Raw genomic sequence first — 13,449 nt, 5'->3', positions numbered from 1 at the left:
CTAAATCCAAAGGACTTAAGGAAGTGATTCATTTTTTTTAAATCCCATGTGATGCAAGCCAGCTTTTTCTCTGAAGAACCGTTGGATGTAAGCCTAAAATGGCAATTTCAAACCAAACTGATCAACTTCCTGTTTCTTTTCTACCAAATTGAATATTTGTCATTCATTTATTCATTCATTTTCAACGCCGCTTCTCCTCACAAGAATTGCAGGGGAGGAAGGGGGTGCTAGAGCCGATCCCAGCTGAGTTTGGGTGAGCGGCAAACCACACCCTGAACTGGTCGCCAGTCAGTCAGTCGCAGGGAACTGACTGAATGTTGATCAGTGAAACTGAATTTTGAGGCAGAATTTTCACAAGAACTGAGTGGTACAACTGCAAAAATGGCAGACTTTGTTTGTCTTTTCATCCATGGCTTTTTGAGACGTTTTGTGGGTCGACTAATGGTAGACATGCCTTCCAAATGTCTCGTTGCTGCATCAAATGGCTGAAAAATACAAATAAAAAATCAGAAGGGAGCTTGAGCCATGTTTTGTGATATTGAATATGGGAACACATTCAAAGTGACAAATGTCTTGTCCCAAAAAATAATAAAGAGCAGTTTACGTAAACAGGTGACACGTGTGGTGAGCAGTGGATGTTCTGAGGCTCGCTCCAGTGCGCAGGTCGCTTGCACAACAGGGCGGGATGCTCCTCCGTGTACTGGATCAACTTTTCCCAGACTTTTGTTATTATTTGCCGTTAATGGTTGATGGATTTTTACATCACGGAGACTTGAGAAAGTGTCTGTGTGTGTGTCACCTGTGTCTGTCATCCAGAGGGGTGTGTGGTTGTTGGCTTCCTTCTGGCTGACCTCCTGTACTCTGAGTCATGCTTAAAACACAAAATGTTACATTGAAGACACTGGCATCTACTTCTAATGCATCATTTAAAAAGTTCTGCCCTGGCGAAAAAATAGCAAACTAACTCATGACTTTTATAAACCCAACCCTAACTAATCCTACCCCTAATTTGAACATCGTTTTACCTTGACGAGTCAGTAAACCCTTAGCAATCTTAACACACTGCAGAACCTAAGGCTAATACTGTACTAACTATAACCCAACCCAAACTCAAACCTTTTATGACTTACCCTAACTGAGTAGAACCCCTCACTATCCCAAATCCGAACTAATATTGACCGTATCCTATTCTAGGTGAAAATCCACAGTGTGGCGAGCCCATAATTTTTTATTTATTCTAAACACTGAATTTATTAAACCACTTTAATCCCTTAACACCCACCGTGACCCTCGTGAGGATAAGCGGTTCACATAGTGGATGGATAAATGTATAACATCACTGAAAGGAAAGAAAGAGAATGTTCTGTCACTTGCACAACTCTCCGAATAAGAGGCACAGTATGCTCGCTTCAAGGTGTTTATTTATCACTCCGACAAAAACTGACACATAAAAGAAAACGAAATATTGTATATTCAAACACAAAAAAATGTCCAACCCCCAAAAAATTCTAAAAGCCTGCTAGCTTAATGCTAACATACAATGCAAATTAACATAGACAAGCTAAAAGAAATTTGCATCAATGTCACGATAACTATAAACCTTGAAACAATTGCTGCTTCATGGCTCTTCATGGTTATGGCAGTCCAGTTAACTCAAAACCTAGCAAACTGTGATATATATTTTTTCTTCCAAAAAAAAGTTTTACTACGTTTTTTTTTTCAAGATCTATCATGACATGCATGACAGACTGCAGGTGGGCTTGTATCAATAAAACGTGGATGCTGCCCTGTTTTGGTGCCGTTTTGCTTTGAGTTAAGCTTCCCGGTCAGACACAGCTCCACAGTTGGCGTCAGGATGGTTTGTGTGGGTGGGTGTGTGGGTGGGGGGAGGGGGGCACGACATTGTTCTGCTCAATATATTTTTGATATTCTGTCAATGACTAAATTGATTTGTCCTTCTTTTTTACTAAAACTTGCAAAAGAGACCGTCTCTTCCTTTCTGTTTCAGTCTCTGACACTAGTTAAGTAAAATGCATTTGGCACTTGTCAGCTTCTGAAATGAAACCATGATTTTCTTTGAGTTTTATACACAGTAGGTGTTTGGTTTTGGAGGATTTGGAAAAGTCACATTGAATAATGCCATGATAGGCACGCTGCGTGTCGGCAGGACTCTACCCTTGTTGAGAATGGCAATAGGGCATCCATGGCAATCACCGCCTGTCACGTTCGCTCATCCCGTCTGTATTAGTTTCTCTACATTAGCCTGAATACATGAAAAAAAACACATGCGGGGAGGGGGGGATATTGCGAGCGTTGACTACATTGTTCTTTACGGCGGAGCGAAGTGCAGCTCAGGTGTGCGTCCGCAACTTGATATCACAATAACAATAGCAGCAGATAAGAGAGCATAACGTCAAGTCTTTGAGGGTGCAGAACGACGAGGTAGTTTTTTCCCCCTCCCACCATCTAAGCATCATGGCCCATTTATTGGCTGGTGTTTACATGTTAGGTGGCTAATTTAGCAGATAATTCACAACAAAGCGTCCACGCAATATTACTAATGATCAACTGTAATGATACTACATCCAGTGAGTGATTAATTAACCTGCAGCCGTGGGAGGGAGCGTTTGTTCCAATTTGTTTGTCATGCAAATAAAAATAGAGAAATACAAGTTGTCAGTGGAAAGGGCAAGATAAATGCTTGTTTCCACAGCAACTGCGGTTTGTCATTGTCAATGTCATTCTGTAAACCTGGAATTTGACAGCTTTTTTCTAAAGTGACCCAATTACCCAAAAATACAAATATTTGCAATTGTCGAATTTGAATTTGAATCATTTTTACACCTGTGGAAAACTTTCAGACATGCACATCAGCACCAGGCCAAATTTACTTAATCATCCCAATTTCCAAATCCACGTTGTGCTTCTTCAGATGATGCCGACGAGCTTCTTGGCAGCATGCAACCTGCACGCAGCTCGCTGGCAAAATGTGTCAGTGCACGCTCTAGCTTTTTATGACTCACAATAAGCCGTCCAAAGTCCAACAAAGTCGGGGGTCTGATAAGCGGAACCAATAAAAACCGCAGCAGACTGGCAGTGTAAACACCGCGGACCGGAGAGGGCCTTCACCTCCTCCTCCCCTTTTCTTCGTTTTCTTCTTCTATTTCGAATCCTACCTTCTTCTTCTTGTTCTTCTTCTTCTGCCGTTGCATTTACATAAAGCCCCCGTCAGCCGGCCCACTCATTAGCATCTTTTATAGGCCCAAAGACAGGCGCCAGCATCATGGCAAAGTAGATTCATCCTCCTCGCTCTCGAACAGGTGTCAGACGGACCAGAGAGCCCAAACGGAACTTATACACTTCTTTTTTTTCCTTTTCTTTTAATTATTTTTTTTGATGTTCTCCAACATGGTGTCCAAGTTGACGTCCCTGCAGCAGGAGCTCCTGAGCGCTTTGCTGGACTCCGGGCTCACCAGGGAGGTTCTGATCCAAGCGCTGGACGACATGGACCCAAACCCGGCTGCGGGGTTCGGGGTGAAGCTGGAGAGGCTGCAGCCTCCGCTGTCTCCCCGCCACAAATGCAACTCCAACGGCGAGTCGTGCGACGCCAAGCCGGTGTTCCACACGCTGACCAACGGCCACGGCAAGGCGGCCACAAAACTGTCCGGGGACGAGGGCTCGGAGGACGGCGACGACTTCGACACGCCGCCCATCCTCAAGGAGCTCCAGTCACTCAACACCGAGGAGGCCGCCGAACAGCGCGCCGAAGTCGAGCGCATGTTGGCGTGAGTCACTTTCCCGTCCACTTCCTATTATTTTTGATTATTATTGTTTGGAATTAATAGCGAAAATTGGCGAAAGTGCCACCGAGCAGTCCTGCACTAGTTTATGCCAATTTTGTTACAAAAAGTGACAGTCACGCTCAAGTCACACTCCCGTTGTCGCCCTCAACCTGTGAACTCCAACTATAACTCCGACTAGTCAACGTGAATACTACTGTTAATACTATTAAAATAAATAAATAATAATAACAATGGTAATAATTTTATAATAATTTCAACGTTCGACCTCGCAAGCAGAGCAACATCGAAGTCGGAGTCAGGAGTTAGGATTCCTGACATGTTTTCCTGTCACGAAAAAAAAGTTGACAGTCACACGGCTACTACGCTTAATACAACTACTACTGCTACTATCAATACCTCTACTAATACTGTACGAATATATTCTACTTTCTATCTTTCAAGGTTAAAAAAGGAAGTTGAAGGTGAAGTGTTAGAAAGCAGTCTGTGGCCTAGCTACTACTACTACTACTACTACTACTACTACTACTACTACTAATGCACTATTATTATTAGTAGTACAAATTACAAAGTAAAAATAATTTACTTTAACCTCCAAGGACAAGAAATAAGTTGAATGAAAGGTGTTGGAAATAAGTCCACTCGTACGTGACACAAAATACTGCTACAATTACTACGGCTACCATTACTACTATGAATACGATTACTACTGTGAATAAAAACAGTGCAATTTATACTTTTTAACTACCAAGGATGTCAAAATGGAAACTGAAGAAAAAGTGCTCGGGTAAAAAAAAAAACAACAACAACAACAACACATGAATACTATTAGTAATACTACTATTACTACTTCTACTTGTAATATACTGCTACGACTACGACTCCAACTCTGACTAATAACATTAAAATCACAGTAATTATTATTTTCTACCTCGCGATGATAATGAAACAGGTTGAAGGAAAAATCACGAAAAATAACTTACCTCCTCGAAACGAAAACGTATTAAGGAGAAGTGTTGGAAATGTGTTATTAATAATATTTGTAATAGTTATTTAAAAAAAAAACGCGAGTGAAACGAATTTCCCGTGAGTGTGGCGGAGCCGCAAGAGAAAATAATCCGAGCAGCCCAAACCCCAGCAAGTAAAAACCACGTGGAACGAGCGTGCTAGCGCGTGGCGTTCTTATTAATTTTATTCTATAAATCATCAACTGGAAGATACACAGTGTCGCGATTAGGCTTCAATGGACATCAGGTTATTCATTGTCAAAAAAAATAAATAAACTAACATCTCTCACACTTCCACACGCGGGCTTCCATCCACATTCTCAAAACAAACACACGCGTGTTGGTTTTTATTCTCGATATTAACTGATGTAAAATCAAGTGACGTGATATGGCTTTTGTTCAATTAATTGAATTGTTTTCGTTCCGTGATTGTTTCTGTCTTGTTGAAATGTTTAATATGGGAATTACTGGGTCACAAAATGGATACCAATCTGCATCGAGGAAGCATGATTATCATCATCATGCTTATTTTAATGATGACTACTGTTTTTCGTATTTATAACGACAATTGGCCTATGTGATCCATTTTGTCGATATTTTCAAAAAAGATTCCTGACGAGTAATGTGAAATTTCAGGTGTTTTCCAATCCGATGCTCCTCTATAAAGTCCAAAGTTTTCCACGCAGCACTTGAACGCACCTTTTGAAAATATTTACAGCAGTTTATTCAAGCTGCAGCGATAGAGTGGCCTCATTTTTTCTTTTCTTTTTTTTTTATAGTTATATAGATCCTCCAAACAGGTCAAAGCGCCATTGTGATCTTCGTAAAAACTTTGGATCCAAAAAGTGGATTATGATACAGCTTTGGAAAAAAAAATGTTTTTTTTTCAGAAATTGTTTTCTCATTATGTGCCTTCGCGCACACGTGTGTGCGTGTGTGTGTGTGTGGGGGGGGGGGGGGGGTGCGCGCACACGCGGGGGGGGGGGGGCCGTCGGGCGGCGGGGGGGTCATTTAGTTGATTGGTTCTTAAACTTATGGCACCAAGTTCCACCCAAAGAATTGGCTCTCCAAGTACCACTTTAATGACTAACATTCACAAAGTAACGTAGTAGGTCTAAATATTGAGCCAAAAATGAGCCAGATCTTGTATTTTTAAACAATCTAATGAGAGTAGAGTCCAAATTTTATGTGGAATGCTTAAAATAACACATTAATGAAGTCAAATATTACCAGAGGGAAAAAAACAAACTACAGTGTACGACATAGTTGTGATATTATGGGTTAAACAACATTGAACATAATAACTGTGTTGAATGAAGACTGATTTCTTTCTTTTACTTTTTTATCTACCTTATTTTCTGTCAAATTATTACTGTATATGTTTTATGTTCAATGTTCAATAAACAAACCAAACCAAACCAAACAGTTTTACAGGAATACATTCAAGAAACAAAAATAAAACTGATCTGAGAGTTAAGAAATATATGTATACTTGTATTTATAATGCTGTCATTAAATAATTTGAAAACATTTGTAATTTATGAGAGTAGAGGGAAAATACAAGACCAAGACAATGAGATTTTACAGAAAAATGTCAAAATGCCACAACAAAAAGAATTTCAGGAAAAAAATAGTACCTTAGTAATGAGTCAATTAAAATGTCTTGCACATAAAAGCTATCCGTGAATGGAAATTGTACTTAAGTAAAAGTTTTAAAACCAACAGATCCTGAAATTCCAATCCAAATGTATCAAAAAAGGAGACAATTTAATCAACTGACATGGGCAATTGTCAAAAATCAGGCATTTTTGGCTTTTTTTTTAACCGATTACGACACAGCACAAACTCAATGTCAATCAACCCCCCCCCCCAACAAACATCCCCCCCCAAAAAAAATCTGAAAACAATTGTCAATTGGCGGCACGGTGATTGTCTGGTTCTCAAACTGGCCTCACAGTGCAGAGGTCCAGAGTTTGATTCCGGCTTCGGCCTTCCTGGTGGGTTTTCTCCGGTTACTCTGGTTTCCTCCCACATTCCAAAAAAACATACATGGCAGGTTAATGGAACACTCTAAATCAGGGGTGCCCATTAGGTAGATCCTGATCTACCGGTAGATCTAAGACAGGTCCCAAGTAGATCCGAGGAGTGTCGAGAAGAAAAAAACAAACAACCATTTGTGTGTCTTTGTACATGTTAGTAATATATTTTTTGTGTTAATATACACTGCACACTAATCAGTCTCATTTTCACAAAAAAAATATGTAAAAAATAAAATAAAGCAGGTAAATCTTACATTTGTGTGTGTGTGTGTGTGTGTGTGTGCGTGCGTGGGCGCGTCGGTAAGGGTAGATCCCGTGAGGTTAGTTGATCAAAAAGTAGATCTTCAATCCAAACAGTTTGGGCACCCCTGCTCTAAATTGTACCTGGATGTGAGTGTGAGTGGAGATGGTTGTTTGTCTATGTGTGCCCTGCGATTGGTTGGCAACCAGTTCAGGGTGCACCCCGCCTACTGCCCGAAGATAGCTGGGATAGGCTCCAGCACGCCCATGAATCTCGTGAGGATAAGTGGCACAAATAAGGGGTGGATGGATGGAAAAATTACCACATTTTCTGTTGTTGTAAAGTTAAACAAATACTTAATGACAAAGTGGTATAAAAATGTTGTGCCACTAATTCATATCTTTATTGTTTTAAACATTAACAGAGCAAAACAAAAACGTATTGTATTCTTTCCATATTCTTTTCATTAATCGACTGCCTAATTAGTTATTGGAGTTTTATTCTGCCAAACATCAAAATTGGGATTGGGACAAAAAAAAATCTGTCTCGGTTGGGCCATAGCATTGAACTTAGAAGTTAAATACAACTGAACTTTACTTGAGCTGTGATTCATTTGCATAGTACTAAAGGGCGCCCACGAACCACGGCCTGTACTCATACCAGACTTTGACAATGACTGCTTTAGAGCAGGGCGGCACTGTGAATGTCTGGTTAACATGTCCACCTCACAGTATCCAGGTCCAGGGTTTGATTCTAGTTTTCCTGTGTGGGGTTTTCATGTTCACTCCATTCCTTCATTTGTTTTCTTTGGGTACTCTGGTTTGTTCCCACATTTCAAAAACATGCACCATAGGTTAATGGCACACTCTAAATTGTCCTTAGGTGTGATGGTGCGTGTGAATGCTTGTTTGTCTTTTTCTGCCCTGCAATTGGTTGGCAACCAGTTCAGGGTGTACCCCACCTACTGCCCGAAGATGGCTGCGATAGGCTCCAGCATGCCCTTATGAGGATAAGCGGTTCAGAAAATGGATGGATGAATGCATTGATGCTGTCAAGGATATGTTTGCTGGAAATGAAAATCAATCCAAAGGTCCAGTGTGAGTGACATTTTCGTGTTGTTGCTGTTGGTGAGCTGAACTTGTTTGGCCTTTTTTTTTTTTTGTAGGGAGGATCCGTGGCGTGCCGCCCGCATGATCAAAGGTTACATGCAGCAGCACAACATCCCACAGCGCGAGGTAGTGGACATCACAGGCCTCAACCAGTCGCATCTGTCGCAGCACCTGAACAAGGGCACACCCATGAAGACCCAGAAGCGCGCCGCCCTCTACACCTGGTACGTGCGCAAGCAGCGGGAGATCCTCAGACGTAAGTCACCAGACAGACGGACAGACTGAAAAAAAATTATTCGACCAGTCACGTTCCATTTGAATTTCTTCTGTTTACTCTATTTTTCATGCCAATACATTTTTAATTTTTGTATTCATTTAATTTATTATATATAATTCTATAATTATATTATTTATTTTTCATTATGAATTTGATTGTTGCAATATTTATATATATGTAAATTTTTAAAAATAGCTCATAATCCTTTAAAATTAACCTGTTTATTTTCTTTGGCTTTAAACTATCAATTGTAGCCTTACTATTACTAGTATTACTTTATTGTTTAAATTGATATATATAATACTTTATTATAATATATATATCCATATTTTGGGAATGTTTGATTTAGATGTTATTAATTACAATATTTCTATTAGTAATGATATTTTTTCTTATAATTTATTATTATTACTATTATTTATGTTTAATTTTTTTTGTATCATTGATTATCACCACCTTTGCATGCCCCTGATGGCACTCACTTGTGTTGTAGGTCATAGGTTAACCAGCCCTGCTCTAGTCTGTTGTCATGCTATTGGATTGTCTTCGAGTGTGACTTGAGTGTCTTGACAAACATTGCGTAAAGCCATCCGGGCCGTCATAACAAGTGCATGTGTGCTTCTTCTTATTTCCGCAGAGTTCAACCAGGCTGTGCAAGGTTCTGGCAGCAATATGACAGACAAAGGCAATCAGGATCCGGTGTTTTTTTTCCCAGAGTTCAATCCATCCGGTCAGGGCATGGGTCAGGCCGGCGGTGGCGACGAGATTGGCGGCGAGCCCTCCTCCAAGAAAATGAGACGTAATCGTTTCAAGTGGGGGCCCGCCTCGCAACAGATCCTCTACCAGGCCTATGAGAGACAGAAGAACCCCAGCAAGGAGGAGAGGGAGGCACTGGTGGAGGAGTGCAACAGGTCGGTTATTCAATACTGAATAACCAAACATATTCACCTACCGGTAGCTTGTACTGGACATGAAATTTGGTTGACATATCTGCCATGAGTTGATCCACAAAAAAGTCTCAAGAATTCATGCCTGAAAAGGCACAAAAAAGCTCTCATTTTGGTTTGAAATGGCCAATTTTTAAAATGTTTTATGGGTCCTTCAAAGAGGAATTTTCCTAATTTTATGAATTTGTCCAATAGATTTTATGAATTTTCGCGAATTTAGAAAATTCAACCTCCAAATACAGTTTGACTTGGTGACTTAAAATTTGGTAGGTAGAACTATCATGTGTAGGACTCCCCCCCCCCAAAAAAATGGAGGACGCATATCTTAAATAGAATGCAAACATGACAATTTAAGAATCATTTTGCCACCAAATTTGAACGATGAATACAAGATGGATGATTCCAATAAAATATATAATTGAGCTATTTCCAAGGTTCCCTCAAAAGCTACAGTGCTACTTTGAATTATGAGCCATCACTTTTTATTACTATTATTTTTTTAATTTTTATTTTTGGAAGCACCTGTGGAAATGTCCAACATCATCATGTCTTCCTGTTCTATTTCAGAGACTGGAGCCTTTAGTGTGGGTTTTCAGGATTAATGATTGACGACATGTCTACCAAATTTCATGATGCTCAGGTAATCTTGGCTTCAGGGGCTGAATTTTCCCAAATTTTGTCGCAAACAGCAAAAGAAAGATTTCTTTGAAAAGCACTTGGAACGATCCAAAAGGATCGAAAAATGGCTGTTTCAAACCAAAACGGCAGACTTGATCTATGTTTTCAGGTGTAGGTTCTTAAGTCTTTTTTGGTGGTCTGTTCATGACAGACAGGTGTACCAAATTTCATGTAACTAAGTCAAACCTTGTTTTGGGGGAAATTTTTTCAAAATACTATGAGATGAGCCAAAATGGCAGGCTTCCTTTGTCGGTTCATTTTTTTGTGGCTCAACTCATGGCAGATATGTCAACCAAATTTAATGTAACAAAAAAATAACAATTATTGCACAAATTAAACAGGAAAAGCACAAAGTGCAATAATGGTCTGTTCTTATATGTTAAAACTGGAACTACATTTTCTCAGGTCATAGGTGACTTTTGCCGGCTGTCTACTGTATGCACAAAAATTGCGACCCTTCCTAATCAACGTGGATGTTCCCTCAGAGCCGAGTGCCTCCAGAGGGGTGTGTCGCCATCCAAAGCTCAAGGCCTGGGCTCCAACCTGGTGACGGAGGTGCGCGTGTACAATTGGTTCGCCAACAGACGCAAAGAGGAAGCGTTCAGGCAGAAGCTGGCCATGGATGCCTACAGCACGCCGGCCACGCACAGCATCAACACGCTGCTGTCCCACGGCTCGCCGCACCACCCGCAGACCAGCGCTTCACCCCCAAGTAAGATAATATGCAGTGGCATTCTTTTGGTTAAAAAAAAACTAATAATAATTATAATAAAAATGGGTGGGTCATTTACCTGCAAATTGCTTCCTTGAAAACTTAACAGTTCTTAGTCTAACAGACAGTATGTTTACTTTTGAAGATAAATACAGTTATTTGCAAAAAAATACTAATTTAAACACGTCCAATTATTAAAATATCAATTCATAAATTAAATAAAACAAAACTAATCCCTTCAAATAATAAACGACATGATAAAATAAATAAATATACATTTGTAAAAACTTGAAAGATACAGTCAAAAATAAGTCAATTTAATAATATATATATAGAGAGAGATATAGATAGATATATACAGTATATATATATATATATACCTGTCCTGCTGGCATCCTTCCAACGGCATATATATATATATATATATATATATATATATATATATACTGTATATATATATATATATATATATATATATATATATATATCTTGGGACCAAGTGACTTGAAATAGTTGGAGGCACGTACGATAGCTGTTGATGCGATCATGAAGCCAGAGAAAGACAGACGAGTGATCAATGAGCCTGAGTGAGTGGAGCTGAGCAAATGCCATTGTCATTCAGCTCTTCAACAACACACTGAGAACAATCCGCATTGTACCTGCAATCTCCACTCCAAAGTCAGCACGCCGGCCTGAGAGGACACAAAGGGCGGCCGCCCTGTGACGGGCTCGGGGTCGGTTTGGGGTCAGCGGGGTGACTTTGGGGAGGGGCCGGCGGCGGCGACGACTCACCGTCCCGCACCGCTTCCACTTCCGCGTTTGATCGTAAGGAAAGGCGGTCGCCGTACCGCCGTGACCATTTCACCTCAACGCTGGTGTTTGCCCACCGAGTGATTGGTGTTGACAAAGTCTACCTGGCGTGTATACGACATAACAACAAAGCTGATAGCTTTATCCGCCGCGCCATCACTCAGCCGCCATAAAAGTGGCGGCGAGCGGGCCTATTGTGTCCACTCGTGTCCGAACACGAGGGAAAACAAACTGTTTGCCTTGGCTTTGCTCTTTTACCTTTTGATAAACCACTTGCTCCGATGTCTATTTGCTTTCTTTTCTTGTTGTTGGATGAAGCGATCTGGCGTCGAAATAATATCTCCCACATTTGAATTTTTGACATATTTGGAATTATATGCAGGACATATATATAATACAGCGTTCACGTTATAAAAATGAGTGAGTTTTGTGAAAAATATCATCAAAACTAGTACTTGCACATTATGTTGTTGTTGTTGTTTTGTTTTTTTTGGTTCTGCAGTTTTGTGCCGTCCTTGAATGGTAAATTTTATGCAATTTTGCACACACAAAAAAATAACAGGATGTGGTTATTCAGTTGTTTACTTCAAGGCCTTTGTTGTTGGGTTAGAGTAGTGGATACATGAAGACAGGATTATGAAAAAATTCAATTCACTCAGACCGCAGTGCTTGCACATATTCACGTTTTGTCCATATTTAAAATGACATTCTGGTTAGGTGAGCCAGTCTGGGCCCTAGTAGCAGTGCTGAAAAATTGTGACCCCCCTCCAACACTGAAATTGTCCATCCCTGATCTACATAATCCAATGAATATGGTGTTCATTTTAAAATCTCAATATCTCTTGAATGAAATTTGGCAGTCTGAAAGGTACCTTCTGGTGAAAAAGACACCTGATTGACTGACCAGCCTTAGGTTGTTGCAGTCGCCGGGCTCACCTGACCAGGCGTTGACCTCCACGTTGGGCCTGGCTCTCAGCTGGCCGCTTACAAGGTGTCCTGCTGGCATCCCTCCAACGGCATCAGCTGTTTTTCAGTGTCAGGCCATAATGTCCCGGCGGGGTGTCTCATTGCGTTGCTGGGGCACGGCCTGTATTATGCATGCTTAATGGACAATTAAAATCCGTTGCTACTACATCTCCCAGGCCTTTGATAAGGCGCTGCTTCGACTATGCCCTTCCTCGGTGGGGGTCTCCATTGTCTGTTGTATTAGAAGACTGCACTGACTGCAAACTAGGTTCATTTATCTCCACTAGTCCCTCGAGGAGTGGGGGGGTCACATTTTACACCCCCCGCCCCTTTTACCTTTATAGGCTGCAGAGGCTGGTTGCAGACTTGGAGCAGCAGGAGCTGTCCACTGGGGTATTGGTTCTTTTTGGGCCAGACAGGACTGATGAGCCCCCAGAAAAGGGTGAGAGATGCGAATGCTCCCCGCCCCCCTCCTGCTCCACCCTCTATCCTTCCTTCGCCGCAGCTTCACTTACGGCCCAGGGTTCAACAGTGGGTCGGATCAAAGAATTCTCCCCTTGCTTTGTGAGTTTTCATTGATTCCGATGGTTACGCCGAGCGATCAAACCAAAATCATTCGGCAGTTTCCAGAGGTCCGAAAAAAATTCTAAGATTTTACTTTGCGGTAGGATATTTGGTAGACATGTTTACTATGCGTAGACCCATAAAAATGTCTCAAAAGGTCGCTAAACTACACCCTAAAATAGACAGGACGTCTGCCATTTTGTATTGAAGCATTCACTAATGCACAGGTATCAAACTCAAGGCCCGGGGCCCAGATCTGGCCCGGCACATCATTTTATGTGGCCCGTGAAAGCAAATCA

General features: G+C 41.0%; 1 protein-coding gene across 2 annotated transcripts in view; it reads left to right on the top strand.

The window, feature by feature from the left end:
- The first annotated feature begins 1,324 nt into the window (after nucleotides 1-1,324).
- Nucleotides 1,325-13,449, top strand: part of hnf1ba (HNF1 homeobox Ba) — a 29,420-nt gene continuing 17,295 nt past the window's right edge. For both annotated transcript variants that reach the window (XM_052078044.1, XM_052078043.1), the window contains exons 1-4: nucleotides 1,325-3,785; nucleotides 8,253-8,452; nucleotides 9,111-9,384; nucleotides 10,584-10,810. In XM_052078044.1, the coding sequence (XP_051934004.1) occupies nucleotides 3,397-3,785; nucleotides 8,253-8,452; nucleotides 9,111-9,384; nucleotides 10,584-10,810 (1,090 nt within the window). In that variant the 5' untranslated portion in view covers nucleotides 1,325-3,396. The remainder of the gene's footprint in view (nucleotides 3,786-8,252; nucleotides 8,453-9,110; nucleotides 9,385-10,583; nucleotides 10,811-13,449) is intronic.

This window comes from Hippocampus zosterae, chromosome 10 (genome assembly GCF_025434085.1).
Source record: "Hippocampus zosterae strain Florida chromosome 10, ASM2543408v3, whole genome shotgun sequence".
Classification (NCBI taxonomy): domain Eukaryota; kingdom Metazoa; phylum Chordata; class Actinopteri; order Syngnathiformes; family Syngnathidae; genus Hippocampus; species Hippocampus zosterae.
This window is presented reverse-complemented; position numbering and strand designations above follow the sequence as displayed.